At 42.4% G+C, this 16,800-nt stretch overlaps 1 protein-coding gene across 1 annotated transcript in view; it reads left to right on the plus strand.

Moving 5' to 3' along the window:
* CTNND2 (catenin delta 2) overlaps nucleotides 1-16,800 on the plus strand; it is a 1,090,646-nt gene that overhangs the window by 1,041,744 nt on the left and 32,102 nt on the right. The window contains 1 exon segment of the mRNA XM_070357848.1: nucleotides 7,012-7,096. Coding sequence (XP_070213949.1) covers nucleotides 7,012-7,096 — 85 coding nt within the window.

Consider the following 16,800-nt stretch of genomic DNA (forward strand, 5'->3'; position numbering starts at 1 on the left):
TTTAACAGTCATGTAGGAAATAGTGTTGAATGTGTCACTGTATTTTGTCATAAGACAGAAAAGCCATTAACGGTCTCAACTGTTACTTGTCAGTAAGGAACTGTGTTTGTGGCTGAGGTTATAATCACTTGTCACATTAGAAGCACTCAGTTGTTCAAGTCCTTCAATCAACAGTTATAGGCTTTCAAGTCGCCATTGTATCAGACTGGTGTAGTGGATGAATCAAAATTAACTAAAAAGAAAGCAGTATTTCTTTGACCTTCATCAGTTTTTATAACACTGTAGTGTACTGGCATGTTAATAGAGAGGTTAAAAGCTGCAATTCATTCCACATTCTCAGTGTGTATTTTGAAACTAAGCAAGAAGTAGGAAAAAATTATAGCATCAGAGGACTTTTTGCATACTAAAATTTTCAACTGTATTATCACCACCTGACTATTATGTTCCTCTAGAGTTGCTTGACTTCTGTCATAGATACATATCTAGCTAGCAGTGATAAAATCCAGCAAAACATAGCATTTAATCTTTGCTCAGCATTGATTATATAAGAATAGTATGTGAGGATCATCAGAATTGCAGAGCTTCTCCCCAGGGAGCCTACATCAACTTCCCAGCACCAGGAAAACCAGCACCCCGCTGGGAGAGCTGCAAGGCTGTAGGAAACATGGACTCTGCTCTTAAGGGTCTCACACACACTCTCATCCCAAGACTGAGCACTGAAGCAGTAGTTTGAAAAGAGCCTGGATCAGAGCACTTACTGATCTTAGAGGGCGTCTCAGAGAGGCAGGAGGCAGCTGAGACTCCCTCTGGGACCAGAGATGCTCGCAGCAGCCACTTTGGGAAGCTAGTTCTACCGTGCAGACACTGGTGCTAGCGAGTGCCATCTTGGAGTCCTCCTTCTAGCTCATTAGCACCAGGGGCTTACTTGCCCATCAGCCAGTCAGCCTGACTCCTGGTTCTCCTTAGGTTGACAAGCTAGCTGTGCCCGGACCAGTAGCGTCCATACAGGGCCTGGCAGCCAAGCAGACCACAGTGCAGTCACCTACCAGCGCACGCATAGCAGTTGCCACCCCCCACACACAAAAAGAAGGGCTCACATGGCCCACAGGGAGGCCCCCCTAGAGCACACAGCTGTGGTGACCGCAGGAGAGTGCACTGCTGGGCCTCATAGGATATCTACATAAGCCCGCTCCTCCAAGATCAGGAAGTGTAACTTCAGACCTGCTTAATACATAGAAATAAAAACAGAGAGTACAGCAAAACGAAGTGACAGAGGAATATATTCCAAATAAAGGAACAAGATAAAACCTCAGAAGAACTGAGGGAAGTAGAAATAATCTACCCAATAAAGAGTTGAAGGTCATAATCATAAAGATGCTCAGGATAATGAACACAGTAACAGGTTTAACAGAGAGTTAGAAAATATAAGGAAGAATCAAACAGAACTGAAGGGTACAGCTGTTGTTGTTCCGTTGCCCAGTTCTTTCTGGCTCTTTGTGACTCCATGGACTGCAGCACACCAGGCCTCCCTGTCCTTGACTGTCTCCCAGACTCATGTCCATTGAGTCAGTGATTCCATCCAACCATCTCATCCTCTGTCGTCCCCTTCTCCTCCCACCTTCAATCTTTCCCAGCATCAGGGCCTTTTCCAGTAAGTTGGCTCTTCACATCAGGTGGCCAAAGTATTGGAGCTTCAGCTTCAACATCAGTCCTTCCAGTGAATATTCAGGACTGATTTCCTTTAAGATTGATGGGTTGGATCTCCTTGAAGTTCAAGGGGCTCTCAAGAGTCTTCTCCAACACCACAGTTCAAAAGCATCAATTGTTCAGCTCTCAGCCTTCTTTATAGTCCAGCTCTCAGATCTGTACATGACTCCTGGAAAAACTGTAACTTTGAGTATACTTGTATAACTTTGAGTATTTTTGTATAACTGAATTTTTTTTAATACACTAGAAATAATGAGTAGTATATTAGATGATATAGAAGAACGGAACAGCAAACTTGAAGACAGTAGTGGAAATCAACGAAGTTAAACAAATAAAATATTTTTAAGTGAGTATGGTTTAAGATACCTTTAGGACAACATCAAGCATACTAATACTGGCATTGTAGGGGTCCACAAGGAAAAGAGAAAGAAAGGGGCAGAGAATTTATTTGAAGGAATAATATTAATAGCTGAAAACTTCTCCAACCTGGGAAAGAAAACAGACATCCAGGTCCAAGAAGTACAGTGAGTCCCAAACAAGACGAACCCAAAGAAGTCCTCACCAAGACACACTGTAATTAAGATGGCAAAAATTAGAGATAAAGACAGAATTTTAAAAGCAGCAAGAGAAAAGCAAATAAGTATGCACAGGGGAACTCCAATAAGTCTCTCAGCTGATATTGCAGACCAGAAGAGAGGGGCAAAAATAAGCAAAGGGAACCTAATTAAACTTAAAATCTTTTGCACAGCAAAGGAAACCATCAACAAAGTGAAAAGACAGCCTACTGAATGGGAAAAAAAATTCACAAATGATATAACCAACAAGGGGTTAATATCTAAAATATATATATATAATATATATATATATATATATATATATATATATATCATACAACTCAATAAACAACCCAATTAAAATTTGGCAGAAGACTGAAAAGACATTTTTCTCCCCAAAGAAGACTTACAGATGACCAACAGGCACATGAAAAGATGCTCAATGTCACTGATCATCAGGGAAATGCAAGTCAAAACCACAATGAGATGTCACCTCACAGCTATCAGAATGGCTATTAAAAAGGACAAAAATAACCAGTGTTGGCAAAGATGTGAAGAAAAGGGGACTCTTGTACACTGTTGGTGGGGATATGAATTGGTACAGCCACTATAGAAAACAGTATGGAGGGTCCTCAAAAAATTAAAAATTGAACCACCATATGGTCCAGCAATTCCAGTTCTGTATAGTTTTCTAAAGAAAAAAAACACTAATTGGAAAAAGTATATGAACTTCAGTGTTTATTGCAGCATTATTTACTACAATTTCCTTCTCCAGGGGATCTTCCCAACCCAGGGCTCAAACCCGGGTCTCCCACATTGCAGGTGGACACTTTACCATCTGAACCACCAGGGGAGCATATTTATTACAATATGTATGTATATATTGTATATATAAACATAGTAAATATATTATTTACTACAATATGTATCAAATCAGATCAGTCGCTCAGTCGTGTCCGACTCTTTGCGACCCCATGAATCGCAGCACGCCAGGCCTCCCTATCCATCACCAACTCCCGGAGTTCACCCAGACTCACGTCCATCGAGTCCGTGATGCCATCCAGCCATTTCATCCTCTGTCGTCCCCTTCTCCTCTTGCCCCCAATCCCTCCCAGCATCAGAGTCTTTTCCAATGAGTCAACTCTTCGCATGAGGTGGCCAAAGTACTGGAGTTTCAGCTTTAGCATCATTCCTTCCAAAGAAATCCCAGGGCTGATCTCCTTCCGAATGGACTGGTTGGATCTCCTTGCAGTCCAAGGGACTCTCAAGAGTCTTCTCCAACACCACAGTTCAAAAGCATCAATTCTTCGGCACTCAGTTTTCTTCACAGTCCAACTCTCACATCCATACATGACCACTGGAAAAACCATAGCCTTGACTAGACAAACCTTTGTTGGCAAAGTAATGTCTCTGCTTTTGAATATGCTATCTATGTTGATCATAACTTTCCTTCCAAGGAGTAAGCGTCTTTTAATTTCATGGCTGCAGTCACCATCTGCAGTGATTTTGGAGCCCCAGAAAATAAAGTCTGACACTGTTTCCACTGTTTCCCCATCTATTTCCCAAGACGTGATGGGACCGGATGCCATGATCTTCATTTTCTGAATGTTGAGCTTTAAGCCAACTTTTTCACTCTCCACTTTCAGTTTCATCAAGAGGCTTTTTAGTTCCTCTTCACTTTCTGCCGTAAGGGTGGTGTCATCTGCATATCTGAGATTATTGATATTTCTCCCAGCAATCTTGATTCCAGCTTGTGTTTCTTCCAGTCCAGCGTTTCTCATGATGCACTCTGCATATAAGTTAAATAAGCAGGGGGACAATATACAGCCTTGACGTACTCCTTTTCCTATTTGGAACCAGTCTGTTTTTCCATGTCCAGTTCTAACTGTTGCTTCCTGACCTGCATACAAATTTCTCAAGAGGCAGATCAGGTGGTCTGGTATTTCCATCTCTTTCAGAATTTTCCACAGTTTATTGTGATCCACACAGTCAAAGGCTGTGTGTGTATATATATATACACACGCACACAAGAGAATATTACTTGGCCATAAAAAATAATAAAATATTGTCATTTTCAACATTATAGATGGACCTAGAGGATATTATGCTAAGTGAAATAAGTTAGAGAAATACAAATACCATATGATTTCACTTGCATGTGAAATCTGAAAAACAAAACGGAAGAACAAACATAACCAAATAGGAACAGACCCAAAGATATAGAGAACAAACAGGTAGCTGCCAGAGGAGAGAGGGATGGGGCAATGAGTGAAATGGGTGAGGGAGATTAAAGGTACAGAATTTCAGTGGTAAAATAAATGAACCATAGGCATGAAATACACAGCAGAGGGGATATAGTCAATCATATTGTAATAACTTTGTGTAGTGCCAGATGGTAAATAGAATTACCATAGTGGTTATTTTGCAATGCATATAGCTATCAGACCACCAGGAACTAACAGAGTGTTGTAGGTCAATTATAATTCAATTGTTTAAAAAAGAATTAAGTGTACCTGTATCTATATCCATGAAAAGATCTAGAATTCTCTGTCAAAAAAATTCAATATATTTAGAGCATGATACTAGCATAAATGTGAAATCATTTAGCAACTGTCCCTTTTAGGTAAAGAAAATATGTATTTCACTTAAATATATAGTTCATCTCATGGAGAAAAATTTTTTTAAATTTACAAGAGTACTATATTTTTTCTTTTAAAAGTATGCAATATTAACTAAGAGGTTTTCAAACACAAGGTTGAATTCCAAGTCAGCAGTAATGAGTAAGAGATAGTGTTCCAGTTTCCAGTAAGTAAATGGATGAAGAAACCTTAAACATAGTTGTTCTACATTGCACACTTGAAGACCCAGGAAAATAGCAGACATTTAATTGATCTTGTATTAAGGTCCTATCATTTCATTGCAAAATTCAGGTCCTTGCTTCCTAGGTGGCACTAGTGGTAAAGAACCTGCCTGCCAATGAAGGTAGACATAAGAGACGTGGGTTTGATCACTGGGTCAGGAAGATCCCCTGGAAGAGGGCACGGCAACCCACTCCAGTATTCTTGCCTGGAGAAGGCTGACAGTCTATAGTCCATAGGGTCACAAAGAGTTGGACAACTGAATTGACTTAGCACACACACATCCATTTACTCTGGCTCTCAAGTCCAACCTCAACTTGATCCCATCTCACCATCTGCTCGCTTTCCATTTTAAAGACTACTTTATGTTAAAAGCAGTTTTGATCTCAATTCACATGTTCTCTTTGGGGAATCTGTGGGCCATTGCACCAGGAGTCAGCTTCAGGGGTGGACTTCACACTGGTGTCCTCATGTGTGATTACGACCTGCCCAACTCCAGGAGTCCCTGCATAAACCAAGGGTCAGCCAGCTATGATCCAAATCCCACCGTCCACCCTTTCTTGTAAATAACACTTGACTGGAACACAGCCACTTCTGTTCATTTATGTATTATTTATGACTCCTCTCTTCCTGCAATAGCAGAGTTGAGTAGCTGCAACCAAGACCATATGGCCCACAAATCAAAGGATATTTGATAGCTGACCCTTTATAGCAAAAGTGTGCCAGGCCTTGAGATCAGACACAATGCCACGTCAGCCACTCAGGTCATGAGGCGGATTGTGGACTCCACCCATTGGAGCAAAGAATCCGCAGGTAGTTAGCAGGGCCCTCAGCACTCATCCAACTGATTTCCAAGAATCAGATTGAATTGAATCAACACAGATGTCTCGACCTAGAGTCTGATCTGAGATGCAGGTTGACACCAAACCATTATTTAGCGATAGATTCATAAGGATTTCAAAGCCATGACTCAAAAAAAAAAAAAAAAAAAAAAAATGGTAAGAACCGCTAGTCCAAAGGTTTACATGACCTTAGTTTCTCACTCTGTTCTGGAGGACAGAACGTGAATTGTATGAAGGGCTTTGTTTATAGATTCTTTTATCCGTGCTTATTCCACCACACAAACGCAAGAGAGCCCGTGTGCCCATGAGTGCACAGGTCATCTCCATGCCAATCACCTGTGCTTGGCTTCCTTAGCAAAAGGAAAGCAGTTCCCTGTACCCCTCAGGCAGAAGAGCAAATGCTATACAAGCTCTTACGCTTCAGCTGAGAAAATGAGTATCTTTTTCTCCTTACTCCTTGCTTGCACTCAGTCATGACCAACTCTTTTGCGACCCTTTCTACTGCCTGTCAGGCTCCTCTGTACATGGGATTTCCCAGGCAAGAATACTGGAGTGGGTTATCATTTCCTCCCCCAGGGGATCTTCCTAACCCAAGGATCAAACCCAAGTCTCCTGTGTCTCCTTTTTGTATGCATTGTATGCAGATTCTTTACCCACTGAGCCATCTACACAGGTTAGACAACACAGCTATTAAAACCCCTTAATCTTGCCTTTCCTGGTCAAGATTCTTTCTGTTCCATTTCCTAGTCCAGCACTGAACCTGCATTCTGACTCAGTGCACTGCTCTTGGGTTTGCATTGTGAAAATTCTTTGCCAAATTACAATACCTTCCTCCCCCCACCCCTATCCTGCCCCCTGCCATGGGTGTCGGGGGGAGAATGAGGTTGGACACTGGTGACCTGCATCCTTTGCACTGTCCAGACTGGAGAAAGAAAAGGGTCAGAAAAGCCATGAGGCTTTTATTCTCTTTATTCTTGCTGTTTCCTGCCAAGTCATTTGAAGCCCATCTGTCCTCCTCACCACTTGTGTGTCCTGTCTTTTCTTTATCAGACACTCTCCAAAGGTGGTCAAGGCGGCATCTCAGGTCCTCAACAGCATGTGGCAGTACCGAGATCTGAGGAGTCTCTACAAAAAGGTAAGGTTTGCTTTACTTTCTTGGCTCGGGAGCTGCACGCAGACCCTGAGCCTAAAGACCATATTTGGTCATAACAAGATGTGTCACAGATTCAAAGGAACCTTGTCTGAGAGTTTGAGCAAGTGAAACACAAGTGAAACAAGAACATCAGTAAAGAAGCAAAAAAAAGGGTCGCTAAGTGTCCCCTGAATACATCCTAAGATCCATCAACTTTCTGGATTGGACAAACCTATAACCGTGGAGTCTTACCTTCAAGACAAATAAGTTTGTGTCTGAGCTTCTACATTGTACAGAGACTAAAAAGCAATGAACTGAGGGATTTTGCACACACTCTCACACAGAAGCGTCAATAAGTGCCAATAAATAACTGAAGTCATTGTGGAGAGGAGACAGAAAAAAAAGGTAAAAGGCAGTTCAGGAGACTGAGAAGTCTTGCAACCTAGGAATACTGAGTAGAGACCTGAGTTCTGCCTCCAAGACACCGACCAGTTCACACGCAGGTGAAGGGCTGATAATCCTAATGACGGTCGTAGATCGTAGGAAGAGGCTGGGCGTTTGCTCACAAGACTCCCCGGAGGCAGGCAGAAATTTATGTCATACATTTCAAAGGGGACTTCCTCCCCAAAATAGTTTAGAAACATAACCTGAAGTAAAAAGGTCACATCTGGAAATTTTGATTATATGATTCTTGCCCACACGTTCGTAAACAAAGGATGCGCAACTTTTCTTTTTTGGTTTGGAGCAAAGAGTTCTGTTAACAGTGTCCCCCAGAAGGTACTGTTTGTTGTTACCACACAGCATATGTGAGTTGTTTCAATGATCAGAGTTCTCAGGATAGATTGGAGTTAACAAATGGAGCAGAGAACATCACTGATAGGCACGGAGAATAGCGTAGACATTGGTCTCCATAGGGATCTGGAAAGCGTGAACAGGGCTTCATCATCAACTTCCCAGAGCACCTCCTCGCCTCCCCTGGCAGCCTACATGGATGAGGGAGCCAAGAATCACTGCCACCTTGGTCCCCAGCATCCCAGTCTTGGAATGGGAGGTGGGGCCACAGCAAGAGGCTCAGAGGGGTAAGAGAGGGTGAGATCCATCTTGCCAGAGGGAAAATTGATCTTTTTCTAAGCCTGTGGGAGAAAGTTAAATATTTAATAACTGACTCTACTAAGTTAGAGTATATTTCTAGATTTCTCCAAGGTCTTCCTATTTCCTGTAAGCCTTGCTTTGTACTTCAATTTAAAGTTTAGCCCATATATTTCAGAAATCTCTTTCAAGATTTTTCTGTTCCTTAAGAGGAAGTATGTTTAGGCTGAAATATTGCAGAAGTGTTCTGGATTAATTATATCCTTTCCTAAATATCTTGCTATTTGTCTAAAGTGTTTTGAGTTCCATTCTGCCTGTTTTACTTGAAATGCACATCCCTTGGTTCCTTCTGGGACTCTTTCAGAAGTCAAATGAATTCCCTCCAGGGACAGGATCCTTCGGCTAAACAGGCAGCCAGACACGAAGAACACACTGTAAATTAGAAAAGAGCTGGACGTTCTGAATCAGTGGCTCTGGAAGTTCAATAAAATATTACTGCCTCAAATAAACTCCACTTCCCCTGAATTCCAACCATTTCTTTGCTGGAATATACCTTCTCATACTTCTGTGCATTGAAGGGAAACGGCTTTTAGAGACTCCACAAGTTATTTGTTGAATCGTAGTATGAGTTTTCCATTTTAGTTTTTTCTGTGTTTGTAGTAGGGTTCAGACAGTGTAATTGTCTTTCACTTGCCATGAGGGAAAAAAAAAAAGAGTATGTTGTCAGAAATTTAATGGTGCTAAAACTCAGGAGCTAAAGAGGGTTTAAAATGTGTCTTAATGTGAGGAGATTCAAGAAAGACGGGCTGGAGAAGCTGAAGGTGATGTTTTTGGTTGATCCATGATTTTAAAATATTGAGAAAGAGCTGTTCTTAATGATTTCCAAATTGTGCAGTTACAAAATGAAATGAGGACTTTGTGCTCAGTGTAAGTGCTACAATGGCAAAGCTCAAAATTCACAAAAGCTTTTCTTTTTGAAAGGTCCTGTGGTGAGAAAATCCAAATTCATTCATCCTTACTAATAGTTTTTAATCAGTGAGGCAATAGATTTCTATTTTGTTCTTCACTGACAGTTGAGAGATCATTTTCTAAATGCCTGATCCGTATCTATAATTACTCGTCTTTCTAATCTGTTTATTAAATACCTATTATAGGCTTAGGAAAGGAAGAGTTCCAAAGAAAACGTGACATGTAGAGCAGCCATTGTGGCTGAAAGTGAAATATGGAACAGTGATTGGCAACTGCATTAGGTTCAGATTTACGTATTGTGGATTTACTGGATAAATTAAGGGCAAGAAAATTACAGAGAAAAATCTTGAAGAATCTGTAGAGTTTGCATGAATTAGGAGATAAGAGGAAAAGAGCGTTATGGACAAGAGGGAAAAACACAAGTGGATAGATGTAAACTGAAATAACAATGGCATATCTATGGAACGGAATTAAAGGACCACCTGTCGTTGGCTTCTCACCTCCTTCGGACCCAAGCACAGAGGCCAGAACCACATTTCCTTAGCTCAACTACTTTATTTCACTTAGAGATCCATTTAATAAATCAGAATATTCTTTTGGCTGGGTGTGTTGACCACAATATGTTGGAGTCCAGACACATTGTGAGCCAAAACGGATTTGCATCATCCAAACCTTCAACTTCAATGAGGCCTGGACTTCTGATTTTTCTCCCCTAAAGGAAAAGAAACAGAAGAATGTTATCACACAAAGGCTAAATAATGCATCACCTTAAAAAAAGTCCTTAAGATTAGATAACCACAAAGAGAAGTTTCAAATATCTTAATCATCTGTATTTTTGCAGAGGATGTTTTCTAAACGGAAAGAAGGTGAGCCTTGGAGCAGACTTGATAGAGGGCTGAAAGGAAAGCAGGCGATCAAAAGTTCTTGGCTTTTTGACCACTGGTACTTAAAAAACAGTTGCAGTCATGACTGGCAGTGTGATTATGTTTGATGATGGTAGGGTTTGTTGGGACCACTGGTTTTGAAAGAAAGGAGATAAATTTGAGGGGAGGGTGAGATGGGGACATAGAATTATAAAATTGCAGAAAGCATTTCTTATAAACCCTTACATAATACCTTAATCATATGCACATCTCAAAAAAATATATAGTTATATTGTTTGGGATACAGGCTAAGTTACTCTTAACAGGGAGACTCAAAAATTCAGAAACGCAAGCTAAACAGGTATCCCTTTCTGATGCATGGGCCTGTACCTGGTTAGGCAGGTGGTCAGGTGGTCCAGAGTCAGCGGTGACCCTGGGATCTGTCTTGTTATCGTGCCTTGTACTAGGGTATCATCATTGCCTGTGTGTACCAAGCTCCCTAACTGAGCTCTTCCCCTCTCATTGCAGCCCGTAGGAAAAGTGAGGGCAGGTGATGTTCTCTGAAGTGTGTGATGCAAAAGGAACCAACCTTCTGCTCCCCTGCCACAACCAAGAACTCAATCATGTGGCCACAGCCACGTACCCGGCTGTGAGGGAGGGTAGGAAAAGTGAGCCACCAGGAACCCTGCTAAAGCTTGGTGGCAGGAGGAGGGAGTTATTTTACTAAAAGAAGGAAGGTGTCATATCAGCTCCAGGAGTCATTTCCTTTTGTTCAAATGTCAGGTTAGCCAAAAAGTTTATTCTGATTTTTCTGTAACATCATGTAGAAAAACCCAAACTTTCTGGCTAACCGAGTATTTTAATTATCCATTGCAAATCACTAAGGGGGCATATTATTCCATTTTTGAGTGGCTATGGTTTTTCAGAACTCTTACATGAAGTAAAAATCTCTGTATGTGTACTATCTGTCCTCCAATGCTATACTGAAAAATCTACTCTCTCTTCTGTAGGATAGCCTTCCTATTTTTGAAGCCAGTCATCATGTCTCCACAAGGTCATCTCTTTTCAGTTGTAGGGATAGCAACATTTATTATTACTGCAGCTGTCAAAAAAGCAAAACCTAAAAATTGAAAGTTACATTTCATCACTGTGCAAAACTTAGAACTTAAGGCCAGGACACAGCATCGGGCAGCCCCTGTCAAGTAGAGAGAGAGAGTTTTTCCGGCATTCAACTTATAATGCTTAGGTTCATTATTTTGCTCTAAGTATTGCAAAGAGCTCCAGAAAGAACAGCATCTACTCAGCCACTCTATGAGCAAAGTCCTTTGTTCATAAATGCAGGGATCAGATCAAAGACAGATCAGATATCAGAATCAAACTCTGCTGATGGTCACCAAGCTTAGAAACCAGACTCATTCTCCCCCATGAATAGTCATGGCCTTGTGTTTCTACAGTTGTGGTCCTGTGGGGTCCCCCACCCTCCTACCCCTCCCCAACACCCCTTGACCCTCCCATGCCTCCCCTCCCCACTCCCCCACCAACCCTCCTACCCTTACCCCTTGGGATCTTGCTCGGTGAGCTTATGTCTCAAAGAATGCCAAACCACCTGTGCTTGAAAACTTGAAACTGAACAAGGTAGTCTTTCTGTGGATAGAGATATTGTATTCACTGTTGCCATCTGGATGAGAGAAACAAAGCATAAAACTAATCTTTAAATGTCCTTCCTTTTATTGTCAGGAAGACAGACTCTCAGGCCACAGGTACCATTCAGCTAGTGAATAATGAGCTTTGATCGAGTGAAGTCATGCCCTTCACGGCCTGAATCACTCAGGACTCTCTTTTCCTACTGCCGTGGGATTCATTACATTGGTCCCACCACTGTTGCACTCACAAAACGAGAAATCAATAAGTAATTATGGATAGGGAAGGGAGGCCTGCAGATTTCCTCAAATGACCAAACCACAGCGGGTGAGCGAGTGGACACAGCGCTCATGGCGTCTTTCACTGCTTCCAGGAAACTGGCCTCTGTACCTCGGTGAGTCAGTGGTCCTGATCCCTGTGAATTGAAGTCACAGTTCACATTTCACGTCCCTCATCACTCTCCCTTGCTGGACATTTAAAAATCAATACTGGATTGCAGCGAGAACTAGAAAGATATTTTGAAATATTGTCCAGGAAAACACACAAGATGATCAAAATTCAAAACTTTGATCTCAAAGCTTTGCAGCAAGAGGAGCAAGAAATACTTTTATACTTGCTGTAGCATGTTGCCATCTTGAGAATAAATAGATGTTTTTCCTTGGTGCGTATTTAAGGTGGTGATGGAAAAGCAGTAAATCCTCTATAGAAATAAATGACTGAATGTAGAGCTGTCGTTCTATCAAGGAAATTGCCCACCAGGAATTTATTCATCTTTCTACTGTACTGGAAAATTCTTCACCAAGAAATGACTGGAAGCACATGAAAACTTTTGATCACAGTCTTCTTTCTTGCATTTTTTAATTAATTAATTTTTTATTGAAGGATAATTCCTTTACAGAATTTTGTTGCTTTCTGTCAAACCTCAACATGAATCAGCCATAGGTGTACATATATCCCCTCCCATCTCTCTCCCCACCCCACCCCTCCAGGTTGATATCAAGCCCCTAGTTGAGTTTCCTGAGCCATACAGCAAATTCCTGTTGACTATCTATTTTATATATGATAATGTAATTTTCCATAATTAGAGGAAAATTGCTTTACACTGTTGTGTTGGTTTCTACCCTACGACAACGTGAATCAGTCATAATTATGGTCAGGCTCTTAAATAATCTGGATGCTGTGTCCTCCAGATTTACAACTGTAGCTCGAGTTCTTTTCTAAATCATGCACATCAAGCTCGGGTAGGAAACAAAGAGGCTGAGGTTAAACTCGGTGATGATGTTGTCTCCTCCATAAATCTGGGTGTTTGCGTGTTGATTTTTGTATTGACAAATAAGGCCCTCCTTCATGAGGTCCGCTGACCTCTCAGAGACCATTCTCAGACACTCATCATATGATATCTGTCCAAAAACAAAGGCACAAATGGGAACAGAAGCAAAAATCAATTGTGCAGAAGTGGAAATCGATGCACATGGCAGTTGCTAAACAAGAAGTGACTAAGTTAGAGCTGCTGCGGGGCTGGACCTCCCAGCTGGGGAAATTCTACCCAAGCAGCATCTAAGTTCAATGTTTCCTTTCTGCCTCTGCTCTCCCAGGTGGCTTTACTGTAACATTTTAAATCAGAACTTCCAAAAGTACCCCAGAGACAAAAGCAGGGGAAAAGGATTGAATTGGGAACTAGAAAACTCACTAAACTTTTCTTTTTTTGGAACTGAAGTTGATTTTCAATGTTGTGTTAGTTTCAAGTGTACAACAAAGTGACTCAGTTATACGTGTATATACTGTTGTTTAGCCTCTAAGTCATGTCCAACTCTTTTGTGACCCCCATGGACTGTAGCAGCACCACGGACAGGCTCCTCTGTCCATGGGTTTCTCCAGGCAAGAATACTGGAGTGGGTTGCCATGCCCTCCTCCAGGGGATCTTCCCAATGCAAAGACTGAACCCACGTCTCCTGCAACTCCTTCACTGCAGGTAGATTCTTTACCACTGAGCCACCAGGGAAGCCCTACATTCATGGGCTTCCCTGGTGGCTCAGATGGTAAAGGATCCTCCTGCAATGTGGGAGACCTGGGTTTGATCCTTGGATCAGGAAGATCCCCTGGAGAAAGGAATGGCTACCCACTCCAGTATTCTGAGGACTTCCCTGGTGGCTCAGATGGTAGAAAAAAAAAAAAAAAAATCTGCCTGCAGTGCAGAATTCCACGGACAGAGGAGCCTAGCGAGCTACAGTCTGTGGGATTGCAAAGAGTTGGACGTGACTGAGTGACTATCACTTTCATGTTTATATTCTCATTTAGATTCTTTTCCATTATAGGTTATTATAAGGCACTGAGTATCGTTCCCTATGCTATACAATAGGACCTTATTTTGTTATTTATCTATTTTTCTATTTAACAGTGTGTATCCATTAATTTCAAACTTCTAATTTATTCCCCCATTTCTACTTTGGTAGCCATAAATTTGTTTTCTATGTCTGTGAGTCTATTTCTGTTTTGTAAATAAGTTCATTTGTATCATTTTTTAAGATTCCATCTGTAAGTGACATCATATTTGTCCTTCTCTAACTGACTTCACTTAGTATGAGATTCTCTGGGTCCATCCATATTGCTGCAAACGGCATTATTTCCTTCTTTTTAGGGCTGGTCTATATTCCCTGTGGGTTTCTCAGGTGGCTCAGCGGTAAAGAATCCACCTACCAATGCAGGAGTTGCCGATTTGATCTCTGGGTCAGGACAATCCCCTGGAGAAGTAAATGGCAACCCAATCCAGTATTTTTGCCTAGGAAATCCCATGGACAGAGGAACCTGACAGGCTACAGTCCCTGGGGTCACAAAGGGTCAGAAACAACTTAGTGTCTAAACAACAAATATTCCTTGTATATATGTACCACATCTTTTTTTATCCGTTCATCTGTTCATGGACACTTAGGTTTCTTCCATTTCTTGGCTACTGTGAATAGTGACACTATGAACTTTAGGGTACATGTCCCTTTGAATTAGAAAAAAGCTAAGTTTAATGTAAATCTACCACCATTCTTGTTACTTTGGGCAATACACTCAAGCTCACCCTTCCTTCTTCTAGTAGATGGGATGAGCTACATCTAAGAGCGCTTTCATTTGCTTGGGGAGAAAGGACGTGATCAGTTTATTGTCTCTTCCTACCTCACCTGCTTCCCCTCTCATAAGCTATTCCTTCTTGTGTCCCAGTGCCCTGCACCCCCACCCTCCTCCCAGGCTCTGCCAGGAAAGGGGGATCAGCAGAGAGGAGAGAGACCCTGGCCACACGGTTGTACCCTGGCCTTGGTACACCCGGCCTACAACAGATGCCCACGTGCTGGCTCCTTCTCTCATGAGGACAGTGGTGTAGTTTGCTCATGCATGCATGCTTAGTCGCTTCAGTCGTGTCCAACTTTTGCAACCCTATGGACCGTAGCCTGCCAGGCTCCTCTGCCTGTGGGATTCTCCAGGCAGGCATACTGGGGTGTGTTGCTGTGCCCTTCTCCAGGGGATCTTCCCAACCTGGGAATTGAATCTGAATCTCTCATGTCTCCTACATTGGCAGGTGGGCTCAGTACTTAATACCAACCTCCAGCTGAGGACTGCTGGCCTGGACCTGACCTCTTCCAGCTAACTGCTCCAGGCTCTCCATGCGCCTAAGGCTTCCACTATCCTGCACTGAGACCAGAGCAGATAGACATTTTCCACCCCGTAGCTTAGTGTGGGAATTCCTGTTTAAGAAGAATATACTTTATAAATACAAAATTTTCTACAGCCTTGGAGGGGGCTCATGCAGTGGACGATCCTGAAACCTAAGCTTCTTGAGCTCCATGGTTGCTCCACCTCTGGCACTGAGTCTGTGCTTCACCCTGATCATGGCAATTCCTACAACCCCCAAACACCAGAGAGCCCGTGGCCAGACAAAATAAGGAGCTCACTTCCCAGGCTTCAGGAGATGGGGGATAGGCTGGGAATGTCCAGCCCATCAACTGCCTTCAAGGAAGCCCTCGCCTCCAACGTTCTCCACCCACTAGTGAATTCTCAGCCTAAACTCATGTAATCTGGGAGGTGGGGCATGTGTTATACTGCAGAACTTATTTTATCCCCCACGTCCACAAGGATGAATGGATGATCTAATTTTTTACTTTGAGAATATATGTGGAACAATGGGGCATCTGTTGTTCCCTGCTTTGGGACCTTAGCCAAAACACAGGCAATGGAAGAAAATTATGTTAACATCCTGTCACATACCTTGTTGCAAGTATTTAATCATCTAAAGTTGTCCTCGGGTCTAATCAGTTGTGTCTCGCACCCCAAATAAACATGGCTTACAGCAGTTAGAAATTAATCACCCTCTGTTAGTTTCCTATTGCTGCATTAACAGATTACAACAAACTCAGTGGCTTAAACACAAATTCATGATCTGAACAGTTCTTGAGGGCAGAAGTGCAAAGTAGGTTTCACTGGGCTGAAATCAAAGGGTTGGCTCTGCAGTGAGTAAAGTGGAGCTTTGGGGAACTCCCGCAGCTGGGGTTGGGAACAAAAAGAAGAGGAGCCAAGAAGGGGATTTGACTCCTTTCTTCTGTCATCCCTGCCCAGTTCCTACGCCTGCCTCACCTGCTTCTCCCTGTCCTCTCTTTAAGTCTGGAGCTGAGATTTTCAGCATTGTTGTGTTGCTGTCAGTCAGTCGCTAAGTCATGTCTGACTCTTTGCAGCCCATGGACTATATCACACCAGGCTTCCCTGTCCTTCACCATCTCCCAGAGCTTGCTCAAACTCATGTCCATTGAATTAGTGATGCCACCCAACCGTCTCATCCTCTGTAACTCCCTTCTCCTCCTCCCCTCAATCTTTCCTATTATCAGGGTCTTTTCTAATGAGTTAGCTCTTCACATCAGGTGGCCAAAGGATTGGAGCTTCAGCATCAATCCTTCCAATGAATATTCAGGGTCGATTTCCTTCAGGATTGACTGGTTGGATCTCCTTGGGGTCCAAGGGTCAGCATGGTAGCCATTAGTGAGGGGTTGGCTATTGAACATTTGAAATATGATTAGTCCTCTTTGAGATATTCTCTGGGCTCAGTGGTAAAGAATTGCCTGCCAATGCAGGAGACTCGAGTTCAATCCCTGGGTCAAGAAGATCCCCTGA

Source organism: Bos mutus, chromosome 20 (assembly GCF_027580195.1).
Source record: "Bos mutus isolate GX-2022 chromosome 20, NWIPB_WYAK_1.1, whole genome shotgun sequence".
Classification (NCBI taxonomy): Eukaryota; Metazoa; Chordata; class Mammalia; order Artiodactyla; family Bovidae; genus Bos; species Bos mutus.